Consider the following 20497-nt stretch of genomic DNA (forward strand, 5'->3'; position numbering starts at 1 on the left):
CCAAAACCTGTCACTTATGTCAGATTTTTACTGCCTACTGTAAGTGACAGCATTATAGGAGAAAAGTAATGTATGGCTCATTTTAGTCTGGAAAAAAACGTACTTCTTATTTGTTTATGTTTGCACATATTTGAAATTTTATAATTTTTCGCCATAGTGCCCCCTTAAGATGTAAATTTTAAGTTGATCATCTTCCATTTGTACAATTGCATGTCTTTTGCTCACTACGTTTCGTCTTGTCCTGTCCATGTTTCTTTCACTAGAATTCATGATGAGAGAGTTAATTATGTATTATAATCATATTAGGTAAATCCATGCACCTGTGGGCTCCTGGATACAATAAAATGATTTTAACATACTTGAAGCATACTTGATACAACAAATATCTTTTTATGTATTAAAAAAATAAACTAGTGAATGCTTCCTCACTGCACCCTTGCACACTTGTGTTTGTGTATTATAATCCTTTGATTTTATTTCCAGTTTCCCATTTACTTTAGAAGTCCCTTCAAGCAAAATAAGCTAACTTTAGAGTGTACACACAATTCTGATCTGATTCCGATGCGATTCCAATTTTGATGTGATTTTGATTTGGTCTTAGAAAGCCCTGCATGCTGCATTTTTTCTACTTCTGTACCTAGCATCCAGAGATAATCGCATTGCAATTTGCAGTGTAAAAGAAGCCTGAAGAGGGTTTCTTGTGCACATCCTCACAAAGCCAAAATTTGGAGCATACTACAGCATACATATCTAACTGTCCTTGCTTCAGCTCCGGTCCCCGTGTCTACCTGGCAGCTTTTGAACTGGCTGCAAGAGCTCCAGGCTCACTGTCATGTGACCACAGTGAGCCTACAGTTCTATTGGTCAGATCAGAAGTTGTTAGGTAGATAAATGTGTGGATGCAAGCTGGAGCGAAGACAAGTAGCTATGCTCCAATGCCAGCTCTGCATAAGGTACCCACACACTTATCGCCTGCAACATTTTATCTGCAGATAAGTTGACAACTACAGTTAACGCACAAAATTTGTGGGGGCAAAAAGTCCGTAACATATGGTAATACAACATGCAAAATGTTAAAAATTCATTTTTAATTTTGTGTCAGCAAACATTTCAACAAAATTGGGTAGCAGAAGCCTGGAAAGGTTTAGTAATGCTGCAAAAAATTTCACATGGTAGAATATTTCACAGCTAATTAGGTTAATTGGCCACGAGTCATAATTAGGTATAAAAAGATCACTTCATGAAAGATGATAATCTGTCGCTATTAATACAACAGTGTAGCATTCCTCAGTGTATTTTACTATTTACAGTACCTAATATCATTAAAAAATTCAGAGAATCAGGAGAATTCTCTGTACACAAGTGGCGAGACCAAAATTCAATACTGGATGGACATGATCTTCAGACTCTCAGAAGGCATTACATTAAAACAGGAATGTTTCAAGAGTAGAAATAGGAATCACTACATAAGCTTAGGAACACTTCTGGAAACTGTTTACAGGAAAATAAATATGGCAGCCTCCACATTCCTCTCACCTAGGATTTTCTTTAAAGGACAACTGAAGTGAGAGGGATATGGAGGCTGCCATATTTATTTCCTTTTAAACAATACCAGTTGCCTGGCAGCCTGCCAATCCTCTGCCTCTAATACTTTTAGCCTTAGCCCCTGAACAAGCATGCAGCAGATCAGGCATTTCTTACATTATTGTCAGATCTGACAAGATTAGCTGCATGCTTGTTTCTGGTGTAATTCAGACACTACTGCAGCCAATAGATCAGCAGGGCAAGGAGGCAAGTGGTATAGTTTAACAGTAACAAAATATGGGAGCCTCCATATTCTTCTCACTTCAGTTGTCCTTTAACTCTCTGATTTGCTTTCTGATGTCACCTGATCTACCTTGTTTCTGACCCACTACCTAGCTTAACCCTATCCCATTTAACTCCTGATCTGTCATCAGTCCTAACCACACCTTTATACCCTAGCACTGAGACTAAGCCCCCCTCCCACCATCCCTAGCTTTAAAAGGAACCCGAGGTGAGAGGGATATGGAGACTGTCATATTTATTTCCCTCTAAACAATACCAATTTCCTGGCAACCCTGTTGATCTTCTGGCATAAGTAGTGTCGGAATCAAAACCCTGGACCAAGCATATGGCTAATCCAGTAAAACCTGAATCAGCTGAATAAGAGGACATTATCTGCAGCATGCTTGTTCAGGGTCATTAAAGGATTAGAGACAGAGAATCAGTAGGACTGCCAGGTAACTGGTATTGTTTAAAAGGAAATAAATATGGCAGCCTCCATATACCTCTCACCTTGTGTTTCCTTTAAGATGGACCTATTGGTGCTTTTTAAGCACTTATAGGTCCACAGTAATGGGGAGTCAATGTTTAGACTAACAAAATCCATTCTTATTCGGTACGTTCTCGTATTACAGCTGCCATGGAAGCAGCTGTGTATTACAGATCTATGCTCCCTAGAGCTCTCCTCCTCTCTGATGATGCTGCAGCCTGATTGCTTGTCTGGCACAGTGAGCTTCTCTGTTCTCCAACTGATGCAGAGAGCAAGTTGGAAGGCGTACCTATGAAAAACCCGCTGGGAGACTTGAGCGCAGGATATAGCCGGTATACGGCTTACCCTTCTCCTGCACCCGGCGGCGTTAATTACTATTCCCACTCCAGGTCGACGTAGATGGTAGAGAAATATGTAATTCGGCTTCCAACAATTGCTGACAGCTCAATTACAGTGTTTTAAAAGTAACTTCAGCACCGTCTTCTGACAGTGCCCAAGTTACTCGGTGTGCGTGGCTTTAGCCATAATTCCTATTACGGTCGATGGTAGCGCCGGCTGCGCCCAAACCTCCTGCACTGAATTCCTAGTAATCGAGGTGGAAGTTCTGGAACAGTCTTCCCTTACATGTGACAAGCGATGACATTATCACTTATGACCAGGATTAGTGGACTTGTAAGATACAGATTTAGGGAAGTACGGCTACTCAAATGCAGATTTACTGTGCCTGGAAGATCATTTTGTGGGTGGCTAGACATAGTTACATAGTTATTTTGGTTGAAAAAAGACATACGTCCATCGAGTTCAACCAGAGAACAAAGTACAACACCAGCCTGCTCCCTCACATATCCCTGTTGATTCAGAGGAAGGCGAAAAAACCCTTACAAGGCTGGTCCAATTAGCCCCAAAAGGGAAAAAAATTCCTTCCCGACTCCAGCTGGCTATTCAGATAAAATCAGATAAAATCCCTGGATCAACTTCATTAGGCATTACCTAGTAATTGTAAACATGGATGTCTTTCAACGCAAGGAAAGCATCTAAGCCCCCTTTAAATGCAGGTATAGAGTTTGCCATAACGACTTCCTGTGGCAATGCATTCCACATCTTAATCACTCTTACTGTAAAGAACCCTTTCCTAAATAAATGGCTAAAACGTTTTTTCCTCCATGCGCAGATCATGTCCTCTAGTCCTTTGAGAAGGCCTATGGACAAAAAGCTCATCCGCCAAGCTATTATATTGCCCTCTGGTGTATTTATACATGTTAATTAGATCCCCTCTAAGGTGTCTTTTCTCTAGACTAAATGAACCCAGTTTATCTAACCTTTCTTGGTAAGTGAGACCTTCCATCCCACGTATCAATTTTGTTGCTCGTCTCTGCACCTGCTCTAAAACTGCAATATCTTTTTTGGAATGTGGTGCCCAGAACTGAATTCCATATTCCAGATGTGACCTTACTAGAGAGTTAAACAGGGGCAATATTATGCTAGCATCTTGAGTTTTTATTTCCCTTTTAATGCATCCCAAAATTTTGTTAACTTTAGCTGCAGTGGCTAGGCATTGAGTACGATTATTTAACTTGTTGTCGATGAGTACTCCTAAGTCCTTCTCCAAGTTTGATGTCCCCAACTGTATTCCATTTATTTTGTATGGTGCTAGACCATTGGTACGACCAAAATGCATGAATTTGTCAACATTGAATTTCATCTGCCATGTATGTGCCCGTATAGCCATCCTATCCAGATCATGTTGCAATATGACACTACCTTCCTGAGAGTTGATGATTCTGCACAATTTTGTATCATCTGCAAAAATAGCAACATTGCTCACTACTGCATCTACTAGGTCATTAATAAATAAATTGAAGAGCACTGGACCCAGTACAAACCCCTGTGGGACCCCACTGCTAAAAGTCTCCCATTTTGAGTATGATCCATTGACCACTACTCTTTGTTTTCTGTCCATAAGCCAGTTCCCTATCCATGCACACAGACTCTTCCCCAGTCCTTGCATCCTCAACTTTTGCACCAGACTTTTGTGTGGAACAGTGTCGAAGGCCTTTGCAAAGTCCAATTATATCACATCTACAGCATTGCCAATATCCACATTAGCATTCACTACCTCATAAAAGCTGAGCATGTTAGTCAAACAGGACCTGTCTTTAGTAAACCCATGTTGATGCTGAGAAATAAGATTCTTTTCTACTATGAAGTCATGTATAATATCTCTTAGTAACCCCTCAAATAGTTTGCATACAACTGATGTTAAGCTTACAGGTCTATAATTTCCTGGATCTGATTTTTTGCCCTTCTTAAATAATGGGAAAACGTGGGCTGTACGCCAATCCACTGGGACTCTGCCAGTTGAAAGAGAGTCACAAAAGATAAGATAAAGGAGTTTATCTATAACTGAACTTAATTCCCTTAGGACCCGAGGATGCATGACATCCGGGACAGGTGCCTTGTCTGTTTTTAATTTATTTAGTCTTGCCTTCACTTCTTCCTGCGTTAAGTATTTAATATTACAGTTGGAAGATTGAGACTCTTCTGCATCTGTAATTTGCAACAGTGCTGTTTCCTTTGTGAAGACAGAAGCAAAGAAAGCATTTAATAACGCTGCCTTACCTTGGTCATCCACCATTGAGTTCCCACCCTCATCCTTTAGGAGTCCAATACAGTCAACCTTTCTTTTTTTAGAGTTGATGTACTTGTAAAACTTTTTTGGGTTAGATTTGATATCCCTAGCGATTTGATTTTCAGCTTCGATCTTTGCCAGCCTAATTTCTTCTTTACAATTTTTATTGCACTCCTTATAATTGCTTAGTGCAGCCTCAGTCCCCTCCTGTTTTAGGACCTTATAGGCATTCTTTTTCATCTTCATCTTCATTTTATCTCTAACCTTTCTATTCATCCATAGAGGCCTTTTTTTTATTACTAGACGTTTTGTTTCCATATGAGATATACATACTACAATATTGACTGAGAATAAGTTTAAAAGCTTGCCATTTCCCTTCAGTGTCCTCCCCTTGTAGTACATTATCCCAGTTCACCAAACTTAGTGCCTGCCTAGGTTGATTGAACTTTGCTTTTCTAAAATTCATAGTTTTAGTGGTCCCGCTGCCCTGTGGCTTATCAGTCACCAGATCAAACGGTATCATGTTGTGATCACTATTTCCCAAATGTTCTTGAACCTGCACATTTGATACATTATCCGGTCTATTAGAAATGATCAGATCCAGTAACGCATTCCCCCTAGTTGGTTCTGTTACCATTTGAGTCAAGTAATTGTCCTGTAGTGCTGCCAGAAATCTGCTGCTTTTACCAGAATAGGTAGCCTCAATACCCCATACTACTTTAAGTATTTTCCAAATGTCTTAAAATGAAGCGTACATAAACAATGCTTTACTGATAGTAAACAAGCATTGATATATTAAGGCTCATACACAGCTACCAACAATCTGTACAACTATGTTCTAAACTTGTTTGTTGGAAGATAAGTTGGGTATGTGAACAGCTGACAAACAACCAGATGACCACCTGATAACTGGTTGTTTGCCAGATCCAACCGGTGGATCAATCTGACCAACTATTATGCAGGTTGGGATGTATGTACAAGTCTTTTGAACAACATTGTTGTTTTTGAATGTGGACATGTTGTGCAGTTTGTCATTTAGCTTGCACACATAGTATTTAAGCGAGCTGTTTGTTCAGTTGGTTGGCGTGGGTGTATGTACTTGTTTGGTAAACAACTTGTTGTGTGGTTGGTCATGTTGTGCGGTTGGTTGTGCCTTAAGTGGGACATCTTTGCTTTCCTATTGTATGCTTATGCAAATTTGTGTCTCTTAAGAATGGCTACTGAAGTGAGTGGAAGCGCTTTTTTTATTTCACCACATTTCAATTATAAGGCTACAATTGAAAGAGCAGGAAACATGAACAAATAATGTTTATTTGAAGCGTCTGTATCATGTTTGGGTATTCCTGAATATTTGCTATTGTTTTATTCTACCTTATGCTACAAATGTGTTAAAAGCAAAAATATAGCTATAATGTAAGTTGCAATACTATAATGTAACTGTTTTTAGAGTCAGACATAACAAAAAATTGTGCCAATAGTTTAGTTGAAACTGGTGAATTTTCCAAGTATAGATATATCAAAACTTTTGAATATGTTATAGATGTGTGTATTGTACAATATTAATAACATGTATTTTTTATATTGGTTCACAGTTTACCTTAAAGCATGCTTCACTTGTACTGATTTTTATGTATATTTTTGTTAGCCACTTATGAGTTTTCTTCTTTTAGTTATATATTTACTGCATGTTTTTATTTCTTCTGTGGGCAAATGGCGTGAGCATGGATTGGTAGCTAAGAAATTCATTCATTGTAATGCTGTAATGAGTTCAATTTAAGTTATCGCATTTATGTGACTCCGGTTTGCTTTCACTAGTTTTTGCTGAAAATAAGTAAATTGCATGAAAATCATTTCAAATAATTGTAACAAAAATATTGGTGATTATACATATTATACACAATTTAAAAAAACAAGCTTAAAAACTGAACCATGTAATAAACACTGTATCACAAATATTTTGTGAAATTTCTAAAGTACTGATAGATCCTTAACATAACCATCAATGTCCTTGCTTTGCTTTACAAGGTTTTTACCTGCTTGTACAAAAATAGAGATTACTTAATAAGTTACCAAACAGTTACTGCCATTTGATTTTTTTTATTGGGATGAAAACCATTAATTCTTTATTTTATGGTACATTCACTTCCCAAATAGCACATCTCCTAGCACAAAAACTAGCCTGCTGGGAGAAACTATTGTACTCATCTCTCCCTTCACACCTCTTTGTGTCCTTGATCTTCCTCTTTAGTAACCCTGATTGATCTAAAATAACCTACAATAACTACTCATCATACAAATAAGCACTCATCAACATATTTTGCTACTTTTGTTTTTGGTTCTTATGTTATTATGTGCATGCTGTTTATTTAAATGCATCCATCTTTATTCTATTCATAGTTCTAACGGAAAGTCTGTGTCATGGTCTGAACCAGGTGGAAGACAAGTACAGAAGGGGCAACACATGTGGCACAGACTATCAGTGCACGTGAAGACCAAGGAGACAGGGATGTCAAATCAAACAGCTGTCATCAAGCCTATAACCAAAGGTTACCAAGCGCAGAGCAGGAGCCTCACCTTTTCAGATATGAGCACTAATACACTGTATAATGTAGAAGAGGAAGATGAAAATGAATCAGTGAGGTACAACCTTCCCAACAGCCCATCTATGGTGATACACAGACGTCTGAATGCTACCCCACCACCTTCTCAAGGATATGAGGAGGGATCTGGATACCTGTCAGATGAGGTCTCAAAGAGCTTGCCTTTGCAAAAGTCTATTCTGGACCAACTTCATGGTGTCATAAATAAATTCTCTCCTGGCATTCCAGACTATAACTCCGTTATACCAATACCAGGATCAGACAATGGAGTTGACTCAATGTATCCCACACAGCAAGTGCTTCCACTTCAAATGGTGGCATTTGGGGAAGGTATAGACTCCTCTACTGAGGAGGTAGAGAATGAAAAATTAAAGCTAATTCGAAGTTACATGTATGACAGCACAGATACTCCTGATGAAGATCTCATTCCAAGCAAACTAGAACTGGAAAACTCACCGGCTTTGACACCTCCATCCCCGTTTCGGGATTCAGTAGCTTCTGGCAGCTCTGTGCCTAGTTCACCTGTGTCTGAGTCTGTGCTTTGTACACCCCCAAGTGTGAGCTATGCTTCAGTTATGTTAAGAGACTACAAACAGACATCATCCACCTTGTAGGCAAAATTCTCTAATTTAAAGAGCAACACAGGGCTTGCCACATGGCAACTAAAAGGACAATATGTAGTGTGTATAAATCAGAGAGCAAAGCAAATGAGTGTCCTGCACTAATTCTCATCTCCATGAGGGCTTGTAACTCTTCTGTATTTGTTCACTGTATTACAAATACAGTGCATTTTATTATAACCAAGCACAACACTGTAACATACATCTAAATAAATGTATAGTATCCTGTTATTTACTCATGGTTGACAATGTTGGTATTTGCCATTAACATCAAATATATTTGTCTCAGTACACAGTACACTGGAAATGATGGATTGATTACCCTGTGGGTGATAATTGTGTCCAAGCTTGAGCAGCTTAATGTGGACCAATCTAGGTATGACCAACTTAAATAGTTTTTAGTGTTTTGCAGAGATATGTAGAATAGCTTTATAAAGTATTTTAAAAGTAATATATAATTTACATCATGTTTAACTTATCGCTTATTCTAAAAGAAGCTATATTTATTCAAAAGTTATTGATTTTTGTTTGAATTAAATTTATAGTTCAGAATTCAGATTGTGTGTATCCATGCATCGCAATAAATTGTACCGACGAGGTGTAATCAATTGCAACTTCTATCTTTAATTAAAGATGAGGTCTGTTAAGGTTCATTGGACGGTTTCAAAACAGAACAATATTCATAATGTTAGACATATTCCCACAGTTTTTATAACAGTTGCAATACTCCCAATTTACCAACCTATCTATCTAGTTAATCATCAGACATGCTTCCTGGAAATCAGTTGTACTATTTCAGATGATTGAAAGCTCTTGAGAAAACAAAGTTGACAGGTTCCTCTTAGAGGGAATTGCTGATCATTGCTGATGTAAAGTGAGGAAGAAGTCAGGGTTAGCTCATTACAAATCCATAAATAGCAGGGTTTATTGCAATTACAAGCAGAGAAAAAATAGTTTTAAGTGAATGGGCCCAATTCAATTAACTTTTTCTCCTAAGATTTCTCCTAGGAGGTAATTTTTCATCTTTTGTTTAAAATGACTTTTGCACTCTGCAATTGGAAAAAACTACCAAAAAGTAGGTAAAAAGTACTGCCAAAATTATAATGAGTATTTTCTTGCTTGCTGGTGGCTTAAAAGGCATTTTATTTACCAGTATAATGTGTGAATATCACCTAAGAGATTCTCTTAGGTATGTGTGACTTGTAAATTAATATTTACACATTATACCAGTAAATAAAATGCCTCTTAAGCTACCAGCAAGCAAGAAAATACTCATAATGAAAAAAAGTGAAGTGGATCAGCCTCAATAGGTGTCTACATTCAATTACATAAACCAATCTATGAAAGCATAACACATGAAAGCATTACAAATGTAACCCTGCAGGAATGGGCTGTGACTTTACCCATACTCTACAATAGCCCAAGCCTACAATAGCCCTGATGATAACCTTCATGTCTCTACACTAAAGATAATCCTGATGCTATCATGCTAACAATAACTATATTAGTTCCTGAACCCCCATCACAACTCACTCCAGGTCCTGCTCAAATTATGCATGCTGTACTTACTCATACAACTGCACTCACAGTGCACTGCCCACTGCAAGCTGCATTGCCAGTGTACATCCACTACTTATCTGAAAATACCCACTCACATTACTCAACTCATGCAGCGCCAACAGTAAATATCACCTACGCAAGACCTCTCCTCTTTCCCTCCTCTTTACAGTCATCCTACTAACATTACATAACCCCCTCTTTTTTCCACCAATCTCTACTCGTGTTCTACATAACCATACTCCTCCCTTTTATCATGCAATTTCCACAAACCCTCTGAACAATTAAAATAATGATATCCCCTCCCCCCAACCTGTTTTAACATGTAGAGTTGCCATATTTTAAAATATTTTAATTATCCACAGGACTACTGTGAGAGCTGTTGGTCCTCAGAGATGGTTAATAAGATGCTAAGAATGTTGAGTTGATTTAAATTGTATGTTCATTTTATGCAAATGTATGCAACTTGGAAATGGGCCAATTAAAACCATCAGCTGCAAACATTTTCATACAATTTTAATTTCCATCAACTTAAAATGATTAGCATCTCATTGCCCATCTCTATTCATCCATGAAGCAGCTTATTACATTTATGGCTAATGAGATATTAATAATTTCAAAATATTGAAAATGTTATGCTAATCATTTAAAATGTATGCAACTTGAACTTTGAAATGGACCAGCAGCTTTTGCATTTGTATGGCCCACTTGCAAGCTGCAATCATTTATATAAAATCTGCCTCAGTTAAGCATTATTAGCATCTTAGTGACCAACTAAGGGTCAATAGGAAGGCTGGGAGATTAGAGGGGTACATTCAAAGTAAGCTTTTACTTGAAAAGTCAACTTTTTCATATTATTTCAGCAGCCATTTTGACATAACATTTTCACAAATGTTTACTCATTATATGCTCAATATGGATTTTCCAGGTTTGTGACAGGTGCACTTTAAGTCAAATATTTAACATTTCTGTAGTTATTTATATTCTCAAGGTCCGTTTTTTTATGTTCATCAGTCACTTTCTATTGAATGTTTGGGAAGTGTTTTTCAAATGACACAACTTGATTCATTTCCAAGAAGAACACTTTCTTGTTATAACTGCAGCTGAGAAAATAGATGCATCTGCAACATACTGTATATATAGTATAGGTATATAAGCAATTACGTAAACACAGTATATGTTGCTCCTTTTAAAATGTGGTAAAACTTGTGTTCGCAGTGATGTGTGCTATATCTGTTCTTCAATGGATGTAAAACACAAAATGTTTGGCACAATAAAAAACAGACCCTAATGAAAAACTTAATAAAATGTCTTATAACTGCTGATAGACACTTTTTTTCTCTTACAATTCTTCTATATGTGGATATTAATATGACACCAATACAAACACAAAGCTGAACTTATGAACAGAACACAGAATCCTTAACAATCCATGTTAATTGTTTATTGAAGTAACGGATACAAAAGTTCTAAACATGCATTTTCCATTTTTATGCCTTATAACTAACATAGTAACATTGTTAGTTTGGTTAATATGTTAGTTATATTGCATGGAAATTAAAAAAAAAAAAAAAAAAAAAGCTACATTCATTTTTCTGTAAAATAGTCATACTGAGACACTGCACATTATATTAATATTATCTCAGTAACAAGGAGGTAAACTTGCTAAACTGCGGTGATCAGAATAACATACGTAAGGTCTTATGAATGATGAGAAGAGCATAATGCATAGCATGTAATGTACTGCATTCTTATCTACTTAGCATGCGGTAAGACTTTATGCACACTATACTGAGTACCCCAATTTAGAGACTATACCCCAAAATAACTTATGAATTATACCACAAAATGTTACCCAAAGCTGATTTAAAACATGAAAAAGTAGTGTAAGTGAATCGATTAAAAAAATAACTTCAGGGGACAAAAACAACCAAACTTTATTGCAACACACAATATGTTTCTGCCCTCTTCCTGGGGTACAAGTGCATATTAAATAATTCATTACAATACACTCATAGCAAAATAAATACAGTTTTTTTTCTCACAAAAAGCAAATACATAGATAATAAAAAATAAATATTACAGTGTGGGGTGTCCGGTAAGTTGAAATTCAAGCATTAAACTCCAATGACCGGGGAGAAAAACAGGAGCACCAATCTCAAAATACAGAGATGATAGTCATAAGAAAATACAGTACTACTTACAAACCTGGGCTGCTGATAGGCAACCTCCATTCCAAGCATGTGGAGAAACTCATCTCCACTCGGATAGGATGTCTTGTTTGGACTTGGGTCGCACTCCAGGAAAAGGCCAAACTGAAACCACTAGATGTGGGTCACAGGGATTACTCCTAAGAGGAGAATTAAACTTATCTGGGAGGAGGCATCCCAATATGGATAAACCAAATGTAAGGTGATAATAAGGAACAGTCTTACCTTGAATTGGAGTTTAAGAAATAATTTATTTTTTGGTGAGAATGACTGGGTCTCTACCTAGATTTTGTGCTTTTTATGCTAATGCCCTTTAAATAAAGATAAGTTATAATTGCTGAAATCCAGGTAGAGACCCGGTCATTCTTGTCCTTTGCACTGCTTTCATGTGATAGTGAGCTTGGAGCTCTAGTGGCCAGTTAGAAGTTCCTCTGGAGACGCTGGAACCGGAGCTGAAATGAGGAGAGGTAAATATTCTCCAATGCTATGCATGGGGTGCTAGGGTTCCACATTAGCAAGTCAGCTTTTGGCCTATTGTTTAGGCCAAAAGTAGGGAGAGGGGCTTATCCATAGGGCGGCTTTTACAGTAATTCAGTTTTTCCACTTCTAGACTATATATACATTAGACAAAAAGGTGTAATAACTCTTTCATTTCTTACATTAATAGCAGTAAATCCATATTCTTATTCCACATTTATAAATGCTGTCTTTAAACCCCGTATCATATTCCACATTCATTCATTCTAATGCCACTGTAAATTTGTATGTTATTATTTCACCCATATTCATGTGAATTTAACATCCTAGTTAATCTAAACAATCCAAACATACTCTAAACATATCTATAGCCCAACAGAGCTAGGTTAGCTTATACATAAACACACATACAGTAAATAGTACATTTTTTGTAAATATGGATGCATCACAAATATTTTTTACCACAAGATGGTGGTCATGTGACCAGTGCCAAACTTTTCAAAGGTAGTCTCAACCTCCCACGTAGTCTCAACCTCCGATTAACGTCTTCTGTGTAGTGACAGAACTCCTCCCCACACACATAATTAATGTGTCAGTCCACTAATGTTTTGATTCCTGAGTAGTGAGTTAAAGGCAAGCTCAGACCTCTGTGCCAACAAATTACATTATATTATGACTTACCCATTGAAAAAGCAATGAAAGGGCAATTAAAGCCAGATACCATAACACAGATATTGTGTGGACCTCATTTTACTAGTGCATAATCTCACCTCACTTGTCAGAGGTGAAGAATCTTCTGCCTCTGCTTAAAGAGAATCTGTACTCTAATATTCTTACAATAAAAAGCATACCATTCTATTCATTATTTTCTCCTGTGCCCCTCTGTGCTGTTTCTGCCACTCTCTGCTGCAATCCTGGCTTGTAATTAACAGTTTTAGGCAGTGTTTACAAACAAACTAACAAGCTTCTAATAGGCTCAGCTACGCATAGTGTGTGAGTCATTCAGAGTGTGCAGTGGGCCTGCAGAGGGTGTGTATCGCTTCTACCAATCACAAGCAGCCCTGCACATTCCACACAATCAAGCCTTAGCCCGACAAACAGGACAGAGGAAAGATACATTGATTTATTACAGAGACAGTGCAGTTAGGAAAGACTGCAGTAAGCCAGAGCAGATTAAAACAGGCATAGGAACTTATAGGATAGAAGAACTAAGGCTGAAAAATTTGTTACAGAGTCTCTTTAAGAGAAACTGTCATATTTCTTCCTGGAAATACTGGAAATGATAGTAGCTGCAAAGCTGAGGTTTCTGAGTGATATCTGCCATCTACTCCAAATACTTAAGGGTTTTTTTTCTGCTTCTGTGACCATCTCTGCTGCAAGTATTTTTATATGAAAGGGTCAGAGTAGAGGCAAACATTCAGGCATTGCTGTTGGATTTAAAGAGACTCCAGGAAGCTATACATGAGTTGTTGTTTTTTTCTGGCAAGCAACCAATTACAGTGAATTCCACTTTTGCTACAAATTTGCTCTAAATATGTACCAGCACTGTGCATAAGCTTTTGCAATTTAAGATGACCTTTGTGTTATTATAATAACATTTTCATTACAATGTTCAGTCAGCTATGAATTACAAAAACTGTCTGTAATTCCAAGCCACATTATGTTTATAATCCTGAAACTCTCTGATGCATTAGTTTTTAATTAAAGGAAATCTTAGGTGGGGGAAAGAAGTTTACATTTACTTACCTGGGGCCTCTTTCTGCCCCCGGTAGTCCTTCTGGCCCTCCCTGTCCTCCCAGTGCACTGCGTTCTGCCACTGTCACCGCAAGCGCTGTCACTGCAAAGCACATTTCCTTGATTGCGTTCTTGCGGCCAAGAGTTTTCTGACCATGCACAGTTTGTATGCCCCAGTCCATGGGGGCATGATGGAGGAGGTACACAGCCAGGGCCACGCATGTGCAGTAGCCCATGACTTAGCCAGTAGCAGACTTTAGTTGGGTGCACAGTGACACAACGGTGCAAGACTGCAGTGGGCTGGACAAAGCCTTGGGTAAGTAAATTTGTACTTCTTTGCGCTCACTGATTACTTCTACTGAAGTAATTAGTGAGAAAATAAAGGAGAGAAAGTTCTCTGCTTACCCCTGGATACAGCAGAATTTTTTTATTTTATTTTTTGCCTTGTTTACACAGTCTATGCCAGTGATGGCTAACCTTGGCACTCCAGATGTGACAAAACTACAAAACTACAAATCCCATCATGCCGCTGCCTCCCTGAGTTATGCTTAGAGCTGTCAGAGTATTGCAATGCCTCATGGGACTTGTAGTTCCACCACAGCTGGAGTGCCAAGGTTACCCATCACTGGTCTATACACTACCAGCACAATCTGATAATTCTGATAGGCAAAGCCAGGCTTATCATTTAGCACCTATTGAAGTGTAAAGATGGTGTTTTAATCCTTGAAGTCAGATGGTATTAGCTGTTAATTTATGCTGTGTTTAATGCTTTAGACTATGATTAGTATAGTTTCAGTTTCTATCAATAAAATGTCAAAAATAAGAGTTTATAGATTGGTTTTACACGGGATCAATAGATTACTCACAGATTCAATTAAAGTGATTTAATCTTCTAGAAATACAGTATTGGCCTGTGTATGGCCACCTTTACAGAGAGAGGTGTTAAAGAGATGAACTGCAGATAAAACCATTTATTGAACAATGTTTATGTGAGAAGCATAGAAATAGCTTTTATCCACAATGGAGTTCAGGTACATTTTAAGCATGTAGCCTCCAGACTGATTAGTCACGATTTTATGACTTGCTGTAAGAAATTTATAGCACTGCCATTGCACTCTTCACACTTTCAAAAGCTGCTTTCACAATATAGTGAGGGTGGTAATTCTGGAAGACTTTCTGCCTGGGCAACAGAGGCAGGCCACACTTGGGGGGCAGTTTTTTTTTTAGGAATGGTCGCAAGGCACCCCACAAATGGGGGGGGGGGGCAGAGTCTAGACAAAGAGGCACAATGAGGGGGGTCACTATATAGGAGCAGTATAAATGGGGAAGTGCAATATATATGGATGCATGTGATTATGATTTACAGCAATCAGCTAGTTTCTTTGACATAAGGGTTTACTTTTGAATTGGTTTAATCAAAACAAATATATATATATATATCTTTTAGGATGATGGCAGATAACTAGCCTATAAAGTAACATTAATGTTCCAGTGAGGAACACTGTTTTATATTTTGATTTTCAACCACTGTGGGAAAAAGAACTGAAACTAATGTGTATCATTGTTTTCACTGTATATTCAAACTATATGAACTACTAGAGATAGTTTAAAGACAACTATATATCACTGCTATTTTTATGTCAAGATGTATTTTCGAGTTTATGAACACTTTTTCCAAATGCAGCTATCATAAAGCACATCTTTGTGTGTAACAATGGTCAACACAGATGATATGTGTGAAAAAGAAAGGTGTTTGCAATAAGTATGCATAATAATATTACAAAAACGCTGTAGAAATGTTTTGCACAGTATTTATCCTAAAATTTTATCTGTGAAGAAAACTATTTAATTTGTTGCTATTGGTTTTTTTTTCTTATACTACTAATAGTACCAGACAGGTTCCCTGTTTCTCAGATGTGTAGTGAATTGCTGTAAATGAAACTGGTGGTAAGGAAACATGCTATGCAGCTTTGTCACCTCAGCAGGATTCCCAACAGTGACTAAGGCCCATAAGCAATTCACTTTTTCTCCTAAGTGTTCTCCTATGAGATACATTTCCATCTTCTCATTAACATAACCTTTTAGCACTTTACAATTGAAAAAGAACCAAAAAGTAGTGGAAAAAGTACTCTCAAAATTAATTGGATTATTTTCTTGCTTATTGATGGTTTAAAAGACATTGTATTGAGAAGATGTGAACTTATCACCTAGGAGAAAAATTAGGAGTAAAGGCTAATTGCACATGGCCCTAAGAGAGCAATTCTAACTCCCAGCAGGTCTCCAAAGTTGGACTAAAATCCATCATCAGACTTGCTTTCTGGGCTGTTTCTTCACCTCCAAGATGGATAAATATCAAACTGGCCCTTGGTAAGGCACCCGATAAGTACCCCCTCCTTACAACCTGACTTTTTTGGTAAGTACTGGTAGATGTATGGATTCAAAGGAGATAGCAGGCAGGACTCTAGAAATTCACCAGGGCCTAGGCATCCTCCTAAGTTGTATGATCTGTCTATGATGCTACTAGGGGTGAGAACAACCATAGGAGGGGTGAATTTGGGGCTGTAATGAGGAGTGGCTGAATTTCCATATTGGGATCTGCTTTACCAGCAGTTATGTTAAAGAAACTCTGAAGCGAGAATAAATCTCACTTCAGAGCTCATAGTTAGCAGGGGCACGTGTGCCGCTGCTAAACCGCCGCTATTGCGCCGCTAAACGGGGGTCCCTCACCTCACAAATCCCCTCCGAGCAGCCGGGGATCTCTTCCTGGTTGAGGCAGGGCTAACCACCGCAGCCCTGCCCCACGCGCGTCTGTCAGCGCCTATCTCCGCCTCTCCCCCGCCCCTCTCAGTCTTCCTTCACTGAGAGGGGCGGGGGAGAGGCGGCGATGCGCCGCTGATAGACGCGACTAGAGGCAGGGATGCAGCCGTTAGCCCTGCCTCTAGGAGCAGCAAAATATACGACCAATTTGGTCGTTGATTTTGTGGGGGGTGAAGGGACCCCCATTTAGCCGCGGGATAGCGGCGTTTTAGCAGGGGCATACGTGCCCCTGCTAACTATGAGCTCTGAAGCGAGATTTATTCTCGCTTCAGTGTCTCTTTAAATGCAATCCACTACAGGACTGCTTTAAAGGTGTTAATTGTATTTCTATAAATATAGTTAGTATATGCAACTAAATCTGTTTCCTGTAAACCCCTGCACAGCAGCTCTCGGTTTGAGAAAGGGAGATGCAGCCCAGTGCCGCACGTTATACCCTTCTATCTTGCATCAGGAAGAACAGATAACAGAGATGGATATGTAACCAAATCAACATTTTCAGAACTATTTGCTGAAGGGTAGTATAAAAAATGAAATTTGTTTGCTTATTATGCTGCTTGCTTGGGCTGATCCATAAATACAGAATGGCTAGGTAGAACTTAAGTCCAACCAAAACTTTTTTTTTCCCTTCATGTAGTGTGGGCGTTAGAACTTTATTCCTATTTCTGTTGTCATCTGTGTACTCATTTTACTCACTTTTTATCCTATCACAAGGTGGGGTACATTTGAAAGAGAGATGGTATGGTGTTTGGCAGAGTTAGACTTCATTCAAGTTCTTGTTGCTGCTCCCTTATTTTTTCCCAGTTGCTGTTAAAGTCCACATTAGAGCACTCAAGGTTACAAGGACCAAATGTAAAAGGGACCTTCCCAAGTGGGTACACAGAGAGCAGTAATAGCTGGACAGAGCTTACAATCTTCCAGCATTCTGCTTGAAACTAGCAAAATGCATTTAAGGCTACATACTCACTCCCTGACGGGTCCGGCGACGCCCCCTTCCCTCTTCCTGCTTGCGATGTCACTTGACTACACGATGGGAAGCGAACGGGAAGTAAGCGATCGCGGTACTTTGCACGGAGTCGTCGGCCATCTTAAAGATCCAATCCGCCATATCCGTCATATAACGACACGTGATCGCCGTGGGGAGCAACATCGTTTAACATGCTTATGTTAAACAATGTTCCCTGACGTTGGAAACATCAGCTCAAATATCGCCTCGTGGGTACAAGGCTAAAGTTAGTCTGTGACAGTCTTTCAATACATAGTACATGCAAAGTTCTTGTTTTTCACCCATGGTTATACACTATACAGTCCAGTCATTATATTGTACAATCTTGCCTCATCTTACCAGATCTATGTAATATAAGAACCAAGAGACTGAGGGTATTTTCAACAGATAGTTTACATATAACGATAGTAAGACTGAACAAGGTTGTACAGTAAAGACTATATAAGGTGTATAGCCACCTTTACAAAGTCTGGTAAGAAGTAAATTACCTCAGTGTTGGCATTTTAGAATCTGTTTTGTTTTCTGTGTTGCATGTTACCTCTGCCTTTGAATACTTCAGAGGACAACCTATTGTAACAATGTTTCTATTTTGCCAAGGAATTATGATGTTTCTAATGGCATTAAATGTCAATGGACTTCTTATTGTAACGATGTGGTCCATTTTAATTGTTGCTAGGCCACAATGCTGTATGTTGTATGAACAAGTGATGAATGAAGATAAAACCTGCCGTGCATATACAGTATTACAGCTGTTTACCATATCAGCACTGCCATGTATTTATGTCCATGAATGTAAAATATTTGCATTAATGACAAAATAAAAACTGGAAATGTTTTTTTCTATCTGGGGTTCCACTTTCTTTAAGAAACTTTTCTTTTAAGTAACACATTGTTTCAGGCCAGAGGCGTTGTGCTAGGATCCCAGAAGACCCGGGCACCTCTGGGCACTAAAGAAGAAGTAAGTGTGCAGCAAGCATAGAGCACAATGTGCCACAGTGGAAGTGGGCGTGTCCTTGACAAATTGCGTGAGGGGTGAAATGATAGGAAGAGTATGAAAGTACATAAACTGTAGCTGCTGGGTAATCCATATAATATGCTTCATATATTACTAGGGTAAAAGATCACTACTTCTCATACCATTGTCACACATGCTTCTAACGAAATAAGTGTACTTGCAAATTTTTAACCACTTCACCACTGAGGGGTTTTACCCCCTGACCACCAGAGCAATTTTCACCTTTCAGCGCTCCTTCCATTCATTCGTCTATAACTTTATTATTACTTATCCCAATGAAATGAACTATATCTTGTTTTTTTCGCCACCAATTAGGCTTTCTTTAGGTGGGACATTATGCCAAGAATTATTTTATTCTAAATGTGTTTTAATGGGGAAATAGGAAAAAATGTGGGAAAAATTATTATTTTTCAGTTTTCGGCCATTATAGTTTTTAAATAAAGCATGCTACTGTAATTAAAACCCATGAAATGTATTAACCCATTTGTCCCGGTTATAAAACCATTTAAATTATGCCCCTATCACAATGTTTGGCGACAATATTTTATTTGGAAATAAAGGTGCATTTTTTTCAGTTTTGCATCCATCCCTAATTACAAGCCCGCAGTTTATAAAGTAACAGTGTTATACCCTCTTGACATAAATATTTAAAAAGTTCAGTCCCTAAGGTAACTATTTATGTGTGTTTTTTATTGTATTTTTTTTTTTAATTACAAAAAAAAAATAAAAATTGGGGAGTGTGGGAGGTAATGAGTTAATTTATTGTGTAAATGTAATGTTTGTATATGTAAAATGCTTTTAGGGTGTAGTTTACTATTTGGCCACAAGATGGCCACAGAGTGTTTGTTTACATGCGACCTGTAAGCGTCCGGAAGGACGCTTACAGGAAGCAGTAGGAGGCTGGGAGACTCACAATGATCTCGCTGTTTCTGAAAGAAGCAGCAGATCATTGCGGGGGCTAGATCAACGAACGGGCATGGATTTTCCCGTTCATTGATCTCCGGGCGAGCGGGCGGCGGCGCGCACGAGCGGCGGGAGCGCGGACAGCGGCGGTAGCGCGGAAGGTACGGATTTCTCCGTCCCTGGTTTTTTAGGAGGGAAAAAAGGGGCAGAGAAATCCGTACGCGTGGGGGTAAAGTGGTTAAATTACAGCTAAACTAAAAAAAAAAAAAAAGTTAGATACTTAATTAGGTAGTAGGAAGCCACTGAATTGTCCAGAGGCTTTTTGAATCCTCTTACAGCCCACTGTTCAGCCCAGAGTCCCTCTATACCTTTTCAACTTATGCCAGTCAAGCGGATTACTCCTAATTGCCTCCTGTAAAATGGACCCCCCCACCTTTCCCACAACAGGGGGTTCCTTGCATGAAGTCTTCCCTCTGCCAAATGTTCCCCTCATTTTGTGCCCCTTTTTCTCATATGGCTCCTTATAGCTTTCCTCATTGTACCCTCTTGTACTGCTCCTCTCCCTGTAGTGTCTCAGGGCAGTAATCTAAGCACCAGCCATCTGATGATGAGACATCAGAAGGCACAGTAAATATTTTG

General features: G+C 38.6%; 1 protein-coding gene across 3 annotated transcripts in view; it reads left to right on the top strand.

Moving 5' to 3' along the window:
* The window catches only part of GRM1 (glutamate metabotropic receptor 1), a 616944-nt gene extending 608396 nt beyond the window's left edge, over window positions 1–8548 (top strand). For 2 of the 3 annotated variants that reach the window (XM_068231980.1, XM_068231983.1), the window contains one exon: window positions 7320–8548. In XM_068231980.1, the coding sequence (XP_068088081.1) occupies window positions 7320–8136 (817 nt within the window). In that variant the 3' untranslated portion in view covers window positions 8137–8548. The remainder of the gene's footprint in view (window positions 1–7319) is intronic. The other variant, XM_068231982.1, reaches the window with a different exon arrangement.
* The last annotated feature ends 11949 nt before the right edge of the window (window positions 8549–20497 follow it).

This window comes from Hyperolius riggenbachi, chromosome 4, assembly GCF_040937935.1.
Source record: "Hyperolius riggenbachi isolate aHypRig1 chromosome 4, aHypRig1.pri, whole genome shotgun sequence".
In the NCBI taxonomy this organism is placed as follows: domain Eukaryota; kingdom Metazoa; phylum Chordata; class Amphibia; order Anura; family Hyperoliidae; genus Hyperolius; species Hyperolius riggenbachi.